The sequence below is a fragment of the Saccostrea cucullata genome, unplaced genomic scaffold, assembly GCF_032062105.1.
Source record: "Saccostrea cucullata isolate Sc308-1 unplaced genomic scaffold, CSIRO_AGI_Scuc_v1 ctg3535, whole genome shotgun sequence".
Taxonomy (NCBI): Eukaryota; Metazoa; Mollusca; class Bivalvia; order Ostreida; family Ostreidae; genus Saccostrea; species Saccostrea cuccullata.
Window position 1 is genome coordinate 21,819 of NW_026936570.1, and position 20,217 is coordinate 42,035.

At 34.7% G+C, this 20,217-nt stretch overlaps 2 protein-coding genes across 2 annotated transcripts; both read left to right on the forward strand.

Moving 5' to 3' along the window:
- Window positions 1-592: 592 nt before the first annotated feature.
- On the forward strand, window positions 593-2,809 carry LOC134245853 (uncharacterized). Its single transcript, XM_062728100.1, has one exon. It carries the CDS (start codon window positions 593-595, stop codon window positions 2,807-2,809), a length of 2,217 nt encoding a protein of 738 aa, XP_062584084.1.
- A 1,125-nt stretch (window positions 2,810-3,934) lies between these two features.
- LOC134245854 (uncharacterized) lies at window positions 3,935-4,432 on the forward strand. Its single transcript, XM_062728101.1, has one exon. It carries the CDS (start codon window positions 3,935-3,937, stop codon window positions 4,430-4,432), a length of 498 nt encoding a protein of 165 aa, XP_062584085.1.
- The last annotated feature ends 15,785 nt before the right edge of the window (window positions 4,433-20,217 follow it).

Here is a 20,217-nt window from a genome sequence, read left to right on the forward strand (position 1 = left end):
AAATGGATCATTTAAAACAATTTGTAAGAAGACCACCACTACTGTTGCAATTTAATGGGGTTATGCGAGAAATGTATATTCATATCCTACCAAGTTCAATTATTAACCTCATATATAATGCGGTATATATACAGTGTAACATATGGCATTTTTAAAAGAAAATTTCATGCCGAGTTTTCATCGGTTTTATTTAATGAGGGTACAGAAGCCCAAAAAAGAACAAACATACACCAGACACCAAGCGCCTATGTACTTTACTAAATATTTCAAATTTCGAAAGCACTCAGGAAAATCGGGCATTCACGTTCCTAATCTGTGTGTGGCACATCGAAATGTTTCAACATTGCGACGGAATGGTGCCCATAAAACCAACCTATGTTATTTCAATAAACACATACCCCGATCAGCACCTATTTCAAGGCCCAGAAACACCTTAAAGAAGTTCATGGACTGGTTATTTCAACCCACTACAGGTACTAAGAATTCCACTTTAGTACACGACGGGGCCATCGCCCATAACTTCAAAGGATACGACGGACAATTCATTTTGAATTACATAGTGCATTCTTCTCCCCTGAAACCTAACGTGATCATGAACGGGAGTAAGATCTTGTCCATGGAAATATGTGGACTCAAATTCATCGACTCATATAGTTTCTTAACCTTTCCTTTGGCCCAGATGCCCTCCGCTTTCGATTTGAAGGAAATGAAGAAAGGTTATTTCCCTCACTTTTTTAATACGGAACAGAACCAGAATTACGTGGGACCTTATCCACCGGCAGCTTTCTACAATCCGGACGAAATGACTACCAGTGGACGAAAAGCTTTTTACGAATGGTACAACCAACAGAGGGGAAAAGTGTTTGATTTCCAGAAAGAGTTTGTAGGGTATTGTATCTCGGACGTCGACATTTTACACAAATGCTGTGCACGGTTTAGAAGCACCCTCAAGAAGTTGGTCAACGTGGACCCTTTCCAGGAATCCATCACGTTTGCCAGTGCTGCTAATTTAGCGTACCGTCGAAATTTCATGCCTAAAGACAGCATTGCCATCATTCCGAACCTCGGGTATGAACCGGCACGACAATATTCGGCCAAAGCCTGTCGATGGCTCACCTGGATGAGTCATCAGAATGGATGTCACATACGACATGCCAGAAACGGAGGCGAAGTCCCGATCGGAAATTATACCGTCGACGGATACCAGGAAGCGACTCGTACCGTCTACGAATTTTACGGATGTTATTGGCACGGATGCCCCACTTGCTATCCCAGTTTACAGACGGAAACTCATCCTCACCGGACCCAATTTACTTACCAACAATTACACGAGAAAACTCTCAGAAGGACTGCGGATTTAGAGGACATGGGGTACAACGTGTGTAGTATCTGGGAGCACGATTTCGATCAACAAGTGCAACAAGATGAGACTTTACAGCAATTTGTACGAGATCTGGACATTCCGGATCCTTTGAAACCTCGAGAAGCCCTGTACGGAGGCCGGACCAATGCCACTAAATTATATTGTGAAGAAGGGGACATGAGATACGTGGACGTGTGTTCCTTATACCCTTACGTGTTGAAACACAGACCTTTTCCCCTAGGGCATCCCGAGATCATCACAGACGACTTCCAGGACGTGAGAAGTTATTTCGGTCTCATTCACTGTCGGGTCTTACCACCCCGAGGCCTCTTTCACCCCGTATTACCTTATCGGACGGGAGGTAAGTTATTATTTCCCTTATGTCGCACCTGTGCCCAACAACAAGACTCTACATCTCAACACCCATGTCAACACACCGATCGGGAACGTAGTCTCACGGGTACTTGGGTGACGTGCGAATTACATAAAGCCTTGGACATGGGGTATACCTTAGAGCAAACTTACGAAGTGTGGCATTTCAAAGAACGCAGTCAAGACTTATTTAAAGACTACATCGATACCTTCCTCAAGATCAAACAGGAAGCGTCCGGATTTCCCTCCGAATGTAAGACCTCAGAACAAGAACAAGATTACATTCGAGAAGTGTTATACAAAGAAGGATTCATGATGGACATTCTCAGTATCAAGAAGAATCCAGTGTTAAGAACCATTGCTAAACTCTTTTTAAATTGTCTGTGGGGAAAATTTGCTCAACGATTGTTATTACCCAAAGTCAGATACTTGGACGAAGTAGAGGAATTACATCAACTCTTACAAAATTCGACGCTCGACATCAAGGGTGTGCGACTCTTAGTCAATAAAGAAGATTCCATTGAAGACAAGATGCTAGTGAATTTTCAAGACAAACAGGAATTCGTCGAAGAATGTCCCTTTGGAAACGTGATCCTAGCTTGTTTTACCACCGCCTATGCTCGCTTACATCTCTACGAGACTTTACGACCTTTAGAAGAACGGGGCCTTTATTTCGATACGGACAGTATCATTTACCAACATAAGGAAGGAGCTTTTAATCCTACTTTGGGCAATAGTTTAGGAGAATGGACCGACGAATTAGACGGGGATCACATCACCAAATTCATGTCGGCAGGTCCTAAAAATTATGGTTTCCGGACGGACAAAGGGACCGAGGTTCATAAATGCAAAGGGGTCACTCTCAACCATCGAACCTCTCAGTTGGTGTGCCCAGAGACTTTAGAAAAAATGCTCAAGGGAGAAATAGAGGAAGTAAAAGTCCCCTATCCCAGCAAAATCCAGAGGACCCGTGATAATGAGGTGGTGAACAAACCTTCAGAGAAAACAGTTAGAATTGTATATGACAAGAGACAAATTGTAGAGAATTATAACACTTTACCTTATGGTTATTGATATGTTTGTTTGTTTGTTGTTACAAATAAAAAATTGAATTGATTTGTGTTTGTTTTTTTTTCTCTATAAAATAGATATTCTTTATTTTTTAAAAATGAAAAAAAAAAGATTTCTGTGTTCACTATAAATAAAAGGACAGAACTCAAATTTGGTGTTTTCTATTATTAAAGCAATCAGACCTAGATTTTTTTTTTTTTCAGTGATAAAAGAATGAGATTATTGAATTATTTCTAATTCAAAATTCTCTATTGGTTTTTTTTTTTTTTTTTTTTTTTTTTTTCCTCTGCAAGTTAAAAATAGATACTCCAGTCTCTATATAAAAAGGAGACCTACAAAATCCTAGAGATCATTTCTGATCTGAGTGAGGGACAGAGCACATCATGGAATTTTTAAGTTCAGAGTATCGTTGGAAAATAGTAGAACCTGAAGGGACAAGTCACAAAGGAGAATGGATGAAAAACAAAAAGGCATGTATTCAAGATTTCTTTGATCAGAATCCAGGACAAACAGGTCACCATGAAATCTACCTGTATAAGAGATTCAAGTTACCTGATTCCATAGGGGACAGCATCCTGATCTTAGCAGTACCCAGACAGCCCAAGTATCGGGAATTCAAATGGAAAATCAATTACGTCTTGCCTCACCAGAGAGAGGGACCCGAGAAGACTTGGTTTCAAGGGGAATGGATAGAAAAACCTAAAGATTGTATTAAAGATTATGATAAGAAAGTGGGCCCCCTAAAAAGATACTATATCATGGACTGTGCTTGTGAAACAGACTATTTGTACATGAGGAGACCATTTCCCATACAAAAAGAAGAACTGAAGAAAAGTTTTGAATGTTTATTATTTTAATGTTCTTGTTGTTATGAATAAAAAAATAAAAGAAAAAAACCCAAAAATTCTAGTATTGTTTTTCCCTAGAAACACACAACTAAGCTCTCTCTCTCTCTATACATTAGGTTTTGTAAGGATGACGTCACAATCACGGATTTGAATCGCTGCCAAGTATTTACCTGTATAGTCAGCATATATTTTTTTTTTTTGCACACGGCCCTTATCTTTTTGCAAAGGTGTGAGGGGTATAAAAACAAAGGTGTTTTAAAACATAGATTCATTTTACATCATGAGTGTCCAGGAGATACAAGGTGATTTACTCAACTGTGAGGTAGAAGCTATTGTTCATCACTGTGATTGTTTGTCTGTAAAAGCTTATGGATTGAGTCAAATTATTGCAGAGAAATTCCCACAAGCCAATCTCTATGCCACCCGCAGCGCTTCGAGATTTCCAAATATAGCTTTAGAAGAAGATAGAGGAATTCCAGGCACTATTAAGGTGTTTCCTTCACAAACCCCTGTGGTCATTTGTTTACTAGCTCAATGGGATTATGGAAAACCAAGTCACAAACCTAGAAGAATTTCCACTTATCAGGACACAGCATATAATAGAGAGAAATGGTTTCAAGCTTGTTTACAACAAATGGGTAGTTTACCTTACCAGACTTATGCTTTTCCTTTTGGATTATGTTGTGGACTAGCAGGAAATAAGGATCATTATAGACATTATATTGAACAATTTGCACACACTTATAACAAACAGGTGTACATTACTTGTGGATATTAAGTGTATGTATGTATGTGTTATTGTTTTGATGAAAAAATAAATGTTTTAAAAAATGTGTGTTTTTAATGTGAATTTATTTTATTTAAAAAAGGGGGTTATAAATAGAAGGGGTCACAGGTCCTGTATTTTTGTTGCTAAAGTATCTCACTAAAGTATCTCACTGAACATGGTTATCCAATTTAAAACAGGTATAATTTTTTACTTCTTCAATTTTAAGGTATATAAGGTCAAAAGGATTCAATTTCACATGAACACAGTTTCAAAGAAAATAAGTCTGTCTAACATACAACAGGAAAAAAAAAGCCATAAGTTTTTCCTAAAAGGTGCTGTTTTTATTGAGATTGTGCTAATGGTTACAGAAAACTTAAGGAGAGAATACCCCCTCTTTTTTTATTTATTCCATTGGACAAAAAACCCCCACATGAGGTACAAGTCAAACATAGAGTAAAACAAAAATAAGAATGCAAACCTACATGGCTTTTCAGTTTCACTCCTGTTTCTGTATGGCTGAAGTTTATATATATTTTCCCATTATTTAATGATTTGCCATAAAAAATGCAAGACTTTAAAATGATCTGTATTCAGTTTTTTATGCACCTATTAGACAGCCTGGTAATCAAAAGGAAAAAAAATTTAAATGTTCAGATTTAAAAAAGAAACTTAAAGATTCATTTTATCAATTGAATTCAATTTTATCATTTTTTAAAACTTTAAAATTCATGTTTTCCTGGACAAAAAGGGGTTCAACCTCCCTTCCCTTCTCCCCTTGGGTGTGGGGTGAGGGGTTACACCATTCTCTTTTCATAAAAAAGATTATTTTACACATTATAGCCACTATCTACATGAAATGTCATGAGTTATATAAAAAAAGGGTGTTTTTCCAAAGTTCCTTAATTTAGTGTACATATATAGTTTTAAAACATTATGACTACTTAGAAATTTATGGGTCTTTTGTCTTTACCATCTTTTAGAACAGAGATTCTTCAAAATTGCATGAAGAATTCCATGAGTTTAAAACTTATGATAAGAGCATTTCCTTAGATAAACAAGTGTATGGTTGATAGCTAATACTGAATCATTATATTTTGATATTTATGGATATTCAAGAGTGCATGATATTGAAATTCTAAATATGTATAAGTCAGACAGTTTGTCTTTGAATTCAGTTTTAAAATTTTGATCATCACAAAATTATATTTGACTGTATTAAAAGCAGTAATTTTAGATAAACAGTAAGAAGATTACACAAACACTGTAATTTCAACACTTTTGGTTTTACAAATATGAAAAAAGTTTAAATGACTAATTATAAGGACATAAAAAACACAAAACAAACAAAATGAATATGAAAATACTCAGTTCTCAAGATTGAAAGTTTTTTAAAGATTGAAAGCCTGAGAGTCTGAAATCCTAAAAGGCTGAAATCTCAAGATTTAAATATACATATTGTATTTTTGAAGGATTAAAAGTCAGTATATGATTTTGCTTGTAAAACTCAAGGAGCCCATTCAGTGACATATGATAGTAGGAGATTTTATATCTAATTTCTTACAAATAAAAAATATCACTCTGATATCCTTATCATGAAGTTTTTTTACTGTAGCAGAAATACATTAACCTTTTATCTGAAAAGTCAATATTGAGGTGTTAAGATATTCATAGAAAAAACAATGGTATAGCAAAAATTGTGTGTTGATCTTTAACCTGAAAATCCAAAAATAGATGAAGTTTGTTGAATGAACCTATCCATTGATGAATATTAACCAAACAAATATAGCAGATTTCCTCCTCATTTTGACCTCCTTTTGACTAAAAACATAATAAGGTCATTTACCTTTGTTTAATGAGTAACTTATATGTTGAATAGATTAGCAAAACACCATTTAATCTGAGTAAAGAAGAAATCTAAAAAAGCTTTTATCCCTTTTGTATGAACAAATGAATTGATGTCATGCAGATAATCAAAATATCAGAACAATCTGATGAATAAAAAGTTCTCATTATAATAGTCAGAAACCATTATAGTCTTCCTACCAAAGACAAAAATATGTTAACTCAACAAAGTAAGGTTCCTTTTTTCTTCAAAAAAGTAAAATTCTGATGCATTGGGTGAGTGTTACTTTATACCTAATAAAAGAATTTTTTTTTCCTCCATTTAAAACTGTATGGAACTGATTATATAATTGAATCAATCTTATTTCTTTCATGTCATTCTTAATGTGCCCATCATTCATAATATGTACAATCCCAATAGATGAATCCACATTTGTTTTTTTTTTAATTTGTATTAAAAACATTAAAATATTTGAGGGAAAACTATTCATGTTAATTTCTGGTGTATACCTTCTATCATTTGACATTTACTTTTTGATTGCCTAAATCAGAGTTATGCATACATAGAAAGAGGACCAAAAAATAAATGTTAAAAATGTGTGTGTGTGTGTGTGTGTGTGTGTGTGTGTGTGTGTGTGTGTGTGTGTGTGTGTGTGTGTGTGTTTGGAATTTATTCTTTTAAAAAGGGGTTTATTATTATTATTATTATTATTAAAAAATTTAAAAGTTTTAAAAGAGTTATAAGTTTTAAAAATGTATAAGTTTTTAAAAAATTATAAGTTAAAGTGAATTTTTAAAAAAAAATTATAAGTTTTTCAAAAAAGTTAAAACATTTTAAAATGTGTGTTTGAATGTGAATTTATTCTTTAAAAAGAGGGAAATTATTATTAAAAGTTTTAAAAAATATAAGTTTTTAAAAGTGACCTGGTGTTATAAACTTGAGAACACATTTCGTTTCTTTTTGACTGTACTGAAGGCATCTTTTCTAAAGATTTGGGTGGCCGTGAGAACGGCCGTTTGGTCGATTTTTTTAGACAGGGTTTACTCCCTGTGGCCGTGAGAACGGCCGTTTGGTTGATTTTTTTTAGACAGGGTTTACTCCCTGTGTCCCCTGCCTCGTCCCCGGAACTCTGGGCGGTCAGATAGGGGCCTCCTCACCGCGGGCAAGGCTAGTCTGGTGGGGGGTCTCAAGGGCCGTGGTGCTCGCAGCCCTCGGACCCCGCGGGTGGCCACGTTCCTCGGCATAGGGGGCCTCGGGTCTCGCCTCCGGCAGAGGGGGCAGCAGCCTAGGGGTGGGGCCTGGAGAACCAGCACCTCCGAGCACCGGTAACAGGCGGGCCTGTTCCGGCACTCGCAGCACACGTAGTTGGAGGGCTGGTCCTCCTCCAAACAGATGCTGCATGGATCCTGACCTCGGGCAGCTGGATGGCCCAGACTGGCACGGGTCCCCTCGGAGATGGTACTGGGGGTGCTGCTTCCTCCGGTGCCCAGTCGTCCGTCACCAAATCGTCCGGGGACCAAGTCGGTGATGGAGGTCGGTGAGGGGGGGACGGGCTCCTCGGGCTCTCTGCTGGCGGACTGGCAGGACCCAGGGTGGCGATGCGTAATCGGGACAGCTCCCGGCCCGTGGCGACATCCCTCACAATCCAGACTGCCTCCAAGTAAATGTCCGCCATGGTAAAATAGCTGGGCAAATCTCCCTGCTGAGCCATACTGATTCGGCGATCCGTGGAACGAGATGCTAACAGAATGACGCCGACTACTGGAGAGCGTCTGTATTTATGCATAGAGCACGGACGGAAAAGAGAGCACCTCGATGGCGAGAGCCGAAATCTCATGGCGAACCGAAATTGTGTGTGTTTTGTGCTTTGGGACTTACATATTTTCATGGATTATTTAGTAGGTGTTCATAGTAGGATTCCATAATGATACAGGTCTAAACAAGATAAGTTTCCTGCTTCTTTTCATACTAGAATGGATACATGACATGCATCCGTCGTGGAGAAAAGAGTAAAAAACCTCGAAGCGACGAGGTGAAATCCAGTGACCCGAGTGTATAAAATAAGCCTTTTCAGTCTTTTTAGAGGGTGAGACCCGGAAAACTCATGTGGGTTAGGGAGAAGGGACCTAGGAAAGAGTGTTAATATAATTTTTATTTCAAAAGAATCATGATCAGGATAAAAAACAAGCTCAAATAGGTTTACCTATAGACACAACGAGGGGTCAGAGGTCACGGATTTTCAGAAAATCATACTATGAGATACATAAGGATTCTTGGAATCTACCCTTTATCTGATTGATATTTTAAGAAAAATAACATGTGATGAGGTTCAAAATCATTCGTATTTACTTTTTAGAGCCTTTACAAGTCATGATCGTTTGTTTATTTACCAAAATCGAACACTGTAGTGACACTGGGGTGTAAACAACGTAGGACCTACACATTCCCTGATTTTTTAAGTCACCCGATGTTTTATGAAAGAAAATTTGACATGAAAAGATTCGTATTGCTTTGAAAATCATTCGTATTTACTTTTTAGATCATGATTCACTCTAGATTTTTTATGTTTGATTAAAAACCATACACACACTGCGCGTCTCAAAAAAGAATTCAAGAATATTGTAAGTTTATTTCATACAGAAATTCCTTCAAGGTATAGACTGAATGTACTTATAGATTCAATATATATATAGAAGAACCCCTTATTAATTGTAAAAACCATTTCTTAAACCTGATTTTCTTCTCTGATATATTTCCTAATTTAATTTTCAAATTATTGATTACAGGAACAAACAAATTTAAGACAAAATCACAATAGATAGCTGAATACCCTAAAATGGTTACAATAGAAATTCTATAAAATGGTTACATATGTGTAACACATCATGTACAGCTTTTTTAAGTCTACAAAATTTAAAGTTACCCTAGTAGTACTACTTTTTCAAAGTTATGATTATATTCTTTACAAAAAATATAAATAAAAGATAAATGTTACAGTTTTTTTAAAACATAGATTTTGAAACACTGAACAGGGATTACATGTATGACCAATTTGTAATCATCATCAACTTTTATCATATTTTAAGCTAGCCATATTATGCAATTATATATTTTTTCTTCAAGCAATGAAAAAATTCTTTACAAATATATTATTGTTCAATTTTAGGTCTGCATAAACAGAGATTAACAGATGATTATAGTTTTTTAAACCTGACCACATAGAGTACATTTAGAAGGTAATCTGTATGAAAGTTAAATAAAGGAATTTTAGCAGAGGGGAAAATTTATTTTATCAGAGCAATGAAAAAAAAAATTTAAATTTATAATCAAGATATATTGAATTGGTATTTTCAATTTTGTGCAATCATCTTTTGCATTGGATTAATTTTTTTAAAAATATGGTTTGAAAGAAAACATTTTGAACCTGATAGCACATGCTGTTCAGAGTATAAACATATACACAGAGAAATATTGTCCAGGACCAGAAGAAGCCAGTGGTGTTTTATAATTGAAAACCTCAGTGACCTCTCTTTCAGAATTTTTTCTAGACTTTTGAAATTTTTAACTTTAAAATCACAACATATATATCACAGATTAAAATTGTTAAGCTGTACAAAAAGTTATCATTCCAGGAAAAAATGTTGATGCATCTATACTCTCTTTAAAAAACATTTTAATTTTTAAATATTGTTTTTGTTTGAGGGGATGAAACATTAGTGAAGGAAAATTATTTATTTTCACTCTACCAAATCATATATCTTTTTAAAAAATGTTGCATGTTTTGATTTTCATGTTCAACTTTATCAAGAGAAAAACAACAACAACAACAAAGCATGAAAGTGTGAAAAAAAACCTTGCAGGAAAAAACAGTTGGGATATGATGAGAGTTTCATACTCATACAGATTTTATTTTATAGTATTACCAAGAATTGAGAAGAAAAAAAGTACCAGAAGATAAATGACAATGAGAAAATAGAGAAAACATTATGAATTTTTTAAAAACCTGAATAAATCCATTTGATTTTTTGTCTGTTAACAAAAACACCCTTTTTCTATCCCCCTTTAACCATCAATTATTTTTCAAAACACAAAACAGGAGTTGGGTATTCAATTTGGGGAGGAAATGTAAAAGATTTAAATTTTATAAGGTATAGTGATCACCAATCTTTTTTTTTGTATTGTTAAAAATATATATATATATATATATATATATATATATATATATATATATATATATATATATATGTATATATATATGTTATATAAGAAAAATAATGAGAGAAAGTAAAATTTTTTTTGTTTTACAAAGAAAAAAAGACCTATTTAATATCTGAAAGTTATCATAACCACGTTTTTTGGGACTGAAAAGACTAGAATGGGATGTTTATGCACAAATATATATCACAAATATTTAAAAATCACTCTTACATTCCTCTTAATTTTTTAAATTCCCCATGATAGTATCACAGAAATGTTTTCAAGGTGTGAAATTAAAAAAACACTCAGTATTGTTGTTGTCTCAACCATGGGTAACACCTTTAGGAAGCAAATGAGAATAGGAAAATTACAATGAGTAAAAATTCACTTTTGGAGTCTATATATATAATTCTTTACAAAAGATTTAGAAAATGTATACCAATAAAAAAAAAAAAAACATAGTTTTGACTTTTCATGTTCATAAGAATATTATCATTTTTATCCAGAAAAGAGTGATGCAATGTTGTCAACATTACAAAATAGACAATTTTAATTGCAGAAGTCAATGAGGAATATAATTATTACCCATAGAGGGACCACCCCATGAGGGTAAGAAGTAAATTGGGAGTTAAATGAATTTTAGAGAGTTTAGAGAAGAAAAGTTTATAGATGCAGATAAGAAAATTTATTTTAAGAAAAAAAAAAGATTGTTTAAAAAAATTTTAAAAATCCATCAGAAAGCCTTCTACAAAAAGTAAGAAGTTTTATAATTGAAAACCTGATCTCTTGATAGAGAAATTTTTATAAAAATCAAACAAAATATAATACAGATTAAAATTGCAATGGTTATATTGCTAACTTTAAAAAAACAGATAGAATAGCATTAAAAAAAAATTTTGGATATTTTTTTTTTTGAGGGAAATTAAGATTTTAGATCAAATCATCTTTTTAAAAGTGATTATCAATACTCTTTTTTTACAAAAAGAAAGGCATCCAGGAAAAACTAGAAAACTTCAACATGTGAAAGGAGTTCATTCAAATGAAATACAGCTGTCATGAGAGATACCTGTACAGAAAGATTCATAAATTAACTTGTTTTGATTTTATGTCTCACAGTATCCCCCCAAGAATTTTTCAAAGAACCTTTTATAGACAAGGAAATGTAAATGATTTAAATTTTATAAGGTATAGTGATCAATGGTATTCCTCAATCTGAAGTGTTAAAAAGAATTATGATTTTTTCCAAGAGATTGTAGATTTACCTGAATTTTTTTTAAAAATAAAAAAATTATAAAAAAAAAAAAAAAATAATTTGTACACACACACTTATGATTAAAATACATTCTTCATTTACATAAAGTGTATGTGTTATTGTTTTGAAAAAATAAAAAATTTAAAAATGTGTGTTTGGATGTGAATCTATTTTTTAAAAAGGGGAAATTATTTTAAAAAGTTATAAGTTTAAAAATGTTTTCAAAAAGTTAATGTTTTCAAAAAAAAGTTATAAAAATTTTAAAAAGTGACCTGATGTTATAAACTTGAGACATACAAGTTTCTTGTTTTTTTTTTTTACCCACAAAAAGGTAATCTTTATTGAACACACACAAAACGTTTCATTTGACTGTACTGAAGGCATCTTTTCGAAAAATTTGGTGGTCCTTAAAAGGACCGTTTGGTATAAAAAACACTTTTTGGTTTTTTTTCGTTGTTTTTTTTTTTTTTTTTTTGGTTTTTCTGGTATTTTGTTGATTTTTTTTGGGGGGGGTTTTTTCGTTGATTTTGTTATCAGGTAGGTCCCGCATAGGCTGCCAGCAGCTCCTGGACTAACTGTTCGATGTTTCCGGGGGCCCCGTCTTCTTCATCTGAGGAATCTGAGGAACTATCCTCACGCCTCTGAAATTCTGTCCTCTGTGAGGTGGGGATTAGATGCCGATGGGGGTTTCTGCAGAGGGGGCAGGGCATCCTCTGTTCGATAATACGTGCTGCACATAGTATGCATGCCGGAGGCTGCATGCAGAGGCTGCAACAAACATTATTGGGCTCGTTCTCTGACATGCATAAACTGCAAAAAATGAACTGCTGGGGGACCCGGAATCCCCAGGATGGTATCCGCCCTTGGTTCCGGGCCTGTACCTGGGCTGTAGCAGCAGGTCTGGGCGGCGGCAGTGGGGGCCTCGATGGCGCTGGGGCTCTTGCTCTGCTTCGGAGCCTGGTGTAGGGGGTGTTGGTCCTCCTCCTGCTGGGGGGCTCAAGAAGTCTTGTCCTGGTTAGGTTATGATGAGCAATCTCCGCTCCTGTATCCATCCTCCTAATGATAACGTGAGTTTCGATACTAATACCGGGAATCATCCACAAATCTTGTAGAAATTGGTCACCCATCTTCTTCTTCTTTGTTCTTTTCTTCTTTCAAACACCCAAATCAAGCGCAAAGGAATGATACTGAAACTACGGAGGGCTTGTATTTATACACAATAGCAGACGATACTTCAATCGCGGCAAAACATCAACAAATCAATCACGTGATTAAATGTGATTGGCTAACACAAAAAAAATCGCTTTTGGTCATGTGATCAAAAAAAGCTCCACCACAGTGACAAGGCAAAATTAAAGTGGGGAAATGCCGAACCCGAGTGTATATGACGTCATATAATAAAGTTTCACATAATGAGCTTTTGATATTTACATGATTTTTTATTTTCTTAAAAAATAAACAAAAAAAATTTTCTTTACTGTAAAATTCTCCTCTAAAAAATAGTATTTTGTATATCATATTCATTGCATCCAAGGGGTGGGGGGGGGGTATTAGTCGTAGATTAGATTTTGAGGTTTTGGTATTAAAAAAGGTACTGATTTCTTAACCCTGTGTGAAATTTCCAGGTATTCCATATTGAATACATACTTTTTTTTTCTTTCATTGCATCTATGTTCTGTCACACTAAAAATAATAATTATTTTTTTATTCTTATTTTTATACCCTCGTATAAAACGTAGGTAAAAGGTATATTTGCACACGGTCCCTTACAGTATTACCTGTATAGTCAGGTAGGTCTATCGTATTTTTGCACACGACCCCTAATTTTCTGCACACGGCTCCTTTACAGATGATGTAACAGGTATATAAACCCCAGGTAAAAAAGGTGCACACGGGCCCCCACAGCAGGTATATAAACAAACAACTGTAAAATTTGATAATCATTCTGCGTGAGCACTTCGAACTGGACACAGGTGAAAAGAAATAGAAGCAATGATGAATACTTCAGAAAATCCCCAGTATTATGTGACACCTGAAGGATATGTAGGAGCTTCCATGACAGAGTTAATAAAAGATGCAGTGGATTTGGATTTGAATTTGGACATGTATAATTTTCCTGAAGACATGAATAAAGAAGATATGGGGATTTTAAATACAACTTTGGATGGAATTGTGAACATGCTATCTGCTCTGGATAATAAACTGAATCAACTGAACACCAAGATGAATGATGTGGATAACAAGGTAAATCAAATGAACACCAAGGTGAGTGATCTTGAAAACAAGCTGGATAAACTGAAATGTTACAACAGCAGTGGATTTTGTTACATTAGTGGCCTATTATCCCCAATCACAAAGTCATTGACAGGAAAGACAACAAAAATGAGAGAAGAAGGAGGAACCACTGACCAGAAAAAAAAAAGAAGGACCAGGGGGATCAGGAGAGAGAAAGAAACAGATGGATTCATGCTTTGTATTGGTAAAAGACATACAAAAAACTGAAGAAAAAAAAACCTCAGGAAAAACCAAGAGGAAACTACCCCTGACTAGTGAGAAGGGACAGAAGAAGAAACAGAAAATGTAATTGTATTTTTTCATTGTGAATAAAATCTGTGTTCTTTGTTTTGTCTTGTGTGTTTTTATTGTTTTCAGTAAAAAACCAGTTCAAACCGGTTTAGGCTGTCTAGACTGTGAAGCGTGACGTCATAATGACATTCTTGAAATGTTTTGCACACGGCGCTAGTATTTTCCTGTGCAGTTAGCATAAACAAAACGTAGTACCCACGTATAGTAAAAAACACAGTGTTAACACACCATATTTAGGGGACTGTGTACTGACCCACCTTAGACCCCACCCCCCAGGGTTAGGGCTAGGGGTTAGGGTTAGTTGGGGGGTTAGGGTTAGTTGGGGGTTAGGGTTAGGGGGGTAGGGTTAGTTAGGGTTAGGGGTTAGGGTTAGGGTTAGGGTTAGGGTTAGGGTTAGGACTGCACTCAGTTGACCCCCTTATCCCCTCCACCAATCAGAACTGATCACGTGATTTCTCTCAGCCAATCAGAATGCGGTCCTAGTGGGACCGCTTATACTACTAACACTATATACTGATCAAGTTAACGGAGCATTTCGTAATCAAAATTAGTATAAAACAAAGGTATAACAGTTAGGCGAAAGAAGTAAGCCAAACAAGAAACAAAAGTAAATTAAATGATAGGTGGAAAAACATTATATGTCTCAACAAATTCGTTTCTTTTAAGCAAACTGACACACAAACATCAAGAAGACACCGTAGCATATAGTGGTTAACGCATTCAAATATATAACGTGTATTTATGAATAAGTTATTTAATGACATAAACTTGAGAAAGTGTCTTTGGATTATACATATACATTATTTATATATATCAAACATAGCATTTCTGTACCAATCGCGACAAAACGCAAATCAAGTATCGCACAAACACCAGCAATGATAGCACATTTCATCAAATTCTATAATTATTTATTTCTTTTTAACGTCTTTCGACTGATAAATGTTTCTCTTATGATTATGAATGCCAATATTTTTTTTCAAAACTGTTTAAATCGCGATAATTTTATCAAAAAACATTAAATCTTAATTTCAGGCAAATCACAAAAGGGATCCGAAAAAAGTGTAGCCATCGCAAAAATATGTTGCAAACATATTATAGCATTCACTCAAAACAAGAATAGCTCAATCTCTCTAAAAAGCGTAATTTATAGAAATCAGATGATGTTTAGTGGATGAATTGAGGAGAAAACTTACATACAATAACTTTCACAACAGAATATAGTTTGAAAAAATTAAGAACAATTGAAATAATTCAAAATGTGCGAAAATCCGGTCCCACATTAACTTAGTAAATGAGAACGATATCGATTGTCTTACATGTTTCCACTTTAAAATTTTCTTTAAAAAAATTACATTGATTCTATAAAGGTTTAAGAGGTTTCCTTATTTCTTAAAATTACTTTTACCCATATTTTACCAGCAGAATTTTCTTTTTTACCCACAATGCATCAGAGTACCCAAAGCAATATAGCTAGTGATCCAAATCAAGTAGATTTTCGATTAGCACTTCGTATACAGTGATACAGAACTGCTAATCGAAGCCCACAGTAGAAAACATAATTACATCTAGTAAAATGATGGTGTAAAAGCCATAATATTAGACTTTTAACTTAATAGTTCCAAAAGCCATAATATTAGACTTTTAACTTAATAGTTCCATTTCCAAATGTGTTCTCTATGATAAACACTTCAAAAGTAAATCTTGTTTATTTCACGGTAATACATTTGGTATGTATAATATACTACTGAAAGGTCGAATACCAACCCGCATGTATGTGAGTGGCGTATAACTACACTAAAGAAAAAAAAAATGTTTTGTTTGATTGTTAACTAAGTAATTAGATATGATATATCTTTTTACAAACAAAAGAAATAATGAATTATTTTCGGATCAAAAGCAAGTCGCTAGTGCAACGATGTCCACAATCAGCGAGGCCGAGAACTCCACTTCCGTAAACTGCCTATCTGGTGCAGGTGGAGAAATAGGCACAGCCACACTCCATCATCTGTTGCAGACATCGTCTCTTAGTCATTATCATCTGACTTCGTAGCCACACTCCATCATCTGGTGCAGACATCGTCTCTTAGTCATTATCATCTGACTTCGTAAGCAACTCAACTTCCTCTGCTATTTTAACATTCATAAGCAGCTCAACTTCCTCTTCTATTTTAACATTCGTAAGTAACTCAATTTCCTCTGCTACTTTAACATTCGTAAGTAACTCAACTTTCTCTGCTATTTTTAACATTCGTAAGCAACTCAACTCCCGCTGCTATTTTAACATTCATAAGCAGCTCAACTTCCTCTGCTATTTTAACATTTGAAAATAAATCAACTACCTCTGCCATTTTAGTAAGCAGTAGTGACCTACAGACTATTCATGTGTTAATGCTTTTAACAACCTAAATCTAGGTCACGTATGTATAATTTAAGTTAAGGATATTGCTTTGGCCATATTTTAAAATTCTTTTATTGTTTATGTCATTAATGTTGATATTTGACTATTGTAACGAAACACAATAATTAAATTTGTGACATGTTTTATGGGACTTACGTCATTGGGCGAGGCAATTGAAATTTACATGAGGTTATGAACTACGACGCTTTAGCGCTTCATGATAAATATGCCGTCGGGAAGCGTTGTATTTCATATACCTCATGAATCTTCAACAATTAAATTCATTTCTTATATTTACATTATTTTTCAGATAATTTTCCATTAATTTTCACCATTGCGATGTCTTGTCTTTAGATACATGTAAGTCACGTTCAACACAAACCAAGTGAAAAATAAAAAGTACATGCTTACTAATAGTGTCTCCCAATTTTCCCGTGGACTAAAAAAATATCTACATGTATGGAATTAAGAACATTTTGCATAAATTTTTCAACTTTGTTTCACGTGGCAAGGCCAGGTCTTCCAACAATTTATTGGAATTCCCATGGGTACCAATTGCCCTCCATTATTAGCTGACTTATTTTTGTATTCATATGAAGCAGAATTTATGCAAAATCTTATGCGTCAACTCGACTTTCAGTTATATCGATGACGTGTTGTCAATTAGCAATGGAAATTTCCACTCATGCTTCGATGCGATATATCCAGGAGAGCTTGAGATTAAGACACGCCAGAGTCCGACACATCTGTTTCATACTTGAATATTTTACTTGAAAAAGACGTTAATGGAAACAAGCTATATGATAAACGTGACGACTTTAACTTTTCTATCGTCAACTTCCCTACATAATGCAGCAATGTACCTTCATCACCTGCATACAGAGTGTATATACAATGTATCTCAATTGATTCGATACACAAGAACATGCTCTACGTATGAACAATTTATAAAACGAGGTAAATTATTGACAAGCAAGTTGATAAAACGTTTTTCATACCAATTGTTAGTCCATTATTTATACACTGAATTAAGAAAGATTTTCCCGTTATTTCACGATCATGACAGGGAGCACACGATGGGTGTGACCGGTCAGCAGGGGATGCTCACTCCTCCATGGCACCTGATCCCACCTCTGATGTTTCGGAAATCCGTGTTTCCTCTGCTCTTATTTTGTATAGTTTTATGGATTTTAAGACTGAATACTGTTCGTTATCTCCATATCCTTCTTGGGGCGATATTGGGGGGGGGGGGGGTAATATACGACAAACAGAATGCATTCTAAAAAATTCTAAATATACCCAAACCCAATAGGTGAATAATCAATACTGCTTCGTCTACTTTACTTCATTTCACTGTAATTGTATCCAGGTCAAGGACTTCCGTCCAAATTGTAAAAGGCAATAATTTATAAGTGAACTTACCAGTCAGACAGAGAACCTTGCTGGGAAGGGATGGGTGGGTGTATTACTGCCCTTTTGGACTAAGCTTTAAATGAAACATTACCCCAATCTAATTTCCCACGAAATGCTTATAGAAGAAATTATTCATATTGTAGACATGGTGATAGCAACATTACCCATATAACTCAAATTCAATTATCCCCCATTGACAGTTTATTTGCTTCTTTATTTTGTTTTTTTTAACTACTACTCCGGAGGTCGGATCCGGAGTGATCCGGAGTATTTCCACCAAACCAAACCCTAGCGTGCACTAGCATGAAACAAGAGGCCCAGGTGCCACAGCGCTCACCTGAAAACATCGGCTAGGAAAAAGCACATATCAGATCAGAACTGAAAGATTACTAAGGAGTGTGTTGGGGGGGGGTTCCTTGAATTTCACCCCCCCCCCCCTCAGGGGGTCATGATTTGCAAAAACTAGAATCTTCACTACTTGAGGATGATTCCATATAAACATCATTAATCATGGCTTTGAAGTACTTGAAAAGAAGATTTTAAAAGGTTTCCTTATATATTCCTATATAAAACTCTGATCGGACATTTTGGCCCCACCCTACCCCTGGGGGTCATGATTTGAACAAACTTGAATCTTCAATACCTGAGGATGATTCCACATGTGTTTCATCTTTCCTGTCGCAATGGTTCTTGAGAAGAAAAGTTTTAAAAAATTTTCCTATATATTCCTATTTAAAACTTTTAACAGTCATTATGGCCCCACCTTAGCCCAGGGTCATGATTGAACAAACTTGAATCTTCAATACTCGAGGATGATTCCATATGAGTTTCATTTTTCCTGGCCCAGTGGTACTTGAGAAGAAGATGTTCAAAGATTTTTCCTATATATATTCCTATGTAAAACTTTGATCAGCCATTTTGGCCCACCCTGCCCCCGGGGGTCATGATTTGAATAAACTTGAATCTGCACTACCTGAGGATGATTCCACACGAGTTTCATTTTTCCTGGACCAGTGGTTGTTGAGAAGAAGATGTTCAAAGATTTTTCCTATATATTTCATGTAAAACTTTGATCAACCATTCTGGCCCCACCCTACCCCCGGGAGTCATGATTTTTTTTTTTAAAATAAATTTATTAATCATTATGCAAACCCGTTTACAATGTCTAACTAACCCGGGTCAGGATAGTTAGTATAACAAAAACATATAGTAATTAAAGCATTTCTACAAATGTCACCATCTTATTTTTATACAAGTGAGTTTTTGTTAAATTCAGTAAAAAGTCCATATTGCTTTTAATATTTGTTTTTACATAAGAAATAACATCTTTTGTTTCAGTTTTGTTCTGTAATCTGCAAAACATTTTAAATTTATATATCTTATATGCTAAGAAAGACAAAAAGGTATTTAAAGATTGTATTTTGGAATTCCGTTCAGAGTAAAAACCTAAAACGACATGCTTCCACTGTAAATCAAAATTTAACACAGAACTCAGATTTTTCCATAGTATATGAACATGTTCACAATCAAAACGTAAATGTCTAATATCTTCAATTTCATCACACATATTACATGTAGCAGATGCTCTATATTTGCATTTGAAAAGAAAACTGTTAAAACACAATGTATTATTCAACAATTTGTAATTAAATTCACATATTCTTTTGTCATAGATGTCTTTAACCTTGCTTCTATATACATATCTATTACACCTATACCACCATCTTCCAGTTTTCCGATCACAGTATCTCTTTTAATTCTATCGCGCTTATTCCATATGAAGTTAAATACATGTATGCTTCTCTTGATTTGTCGAATATGTTCGGGATCGGGCATTGGTAATGTTGAACCCATATAGATAAGTTGTGACGTAGCTAAAGAGTTAACGACACATGATTTCCCAAAAATAGTCAATTTTCTTTTTTTCCAAGATTCAAAAAGTTTTTTTATGTTTTGAAAAGTCTTTAACCAGTTCAACTCATAACATTGAATTTTATTATGACCAATATGTATACCTAAACATCGATCAGCATCATTTGTTACCTGTATTCCTTCTATGTTAGTGTATATATCTTTAAGACTGCCTTATAATATACATTGTG

Excerpts from the sequence above, each read along its gene's own strand:
- LOC134245853 (XM_062728100.1), top strand. The coding sequence starts at position 593 with ATGAACGGGAGTAAGATCTTGTCCATGGAAATATGTGGACTCAAATTC.
- LOC134245854 (XM_062728101.1), top strand. The coding sequence starts at position 3,935 with ATGAGTGTCCAGGAGATACAAGGTGATTTACTCAACTGTGAGGTAGAA.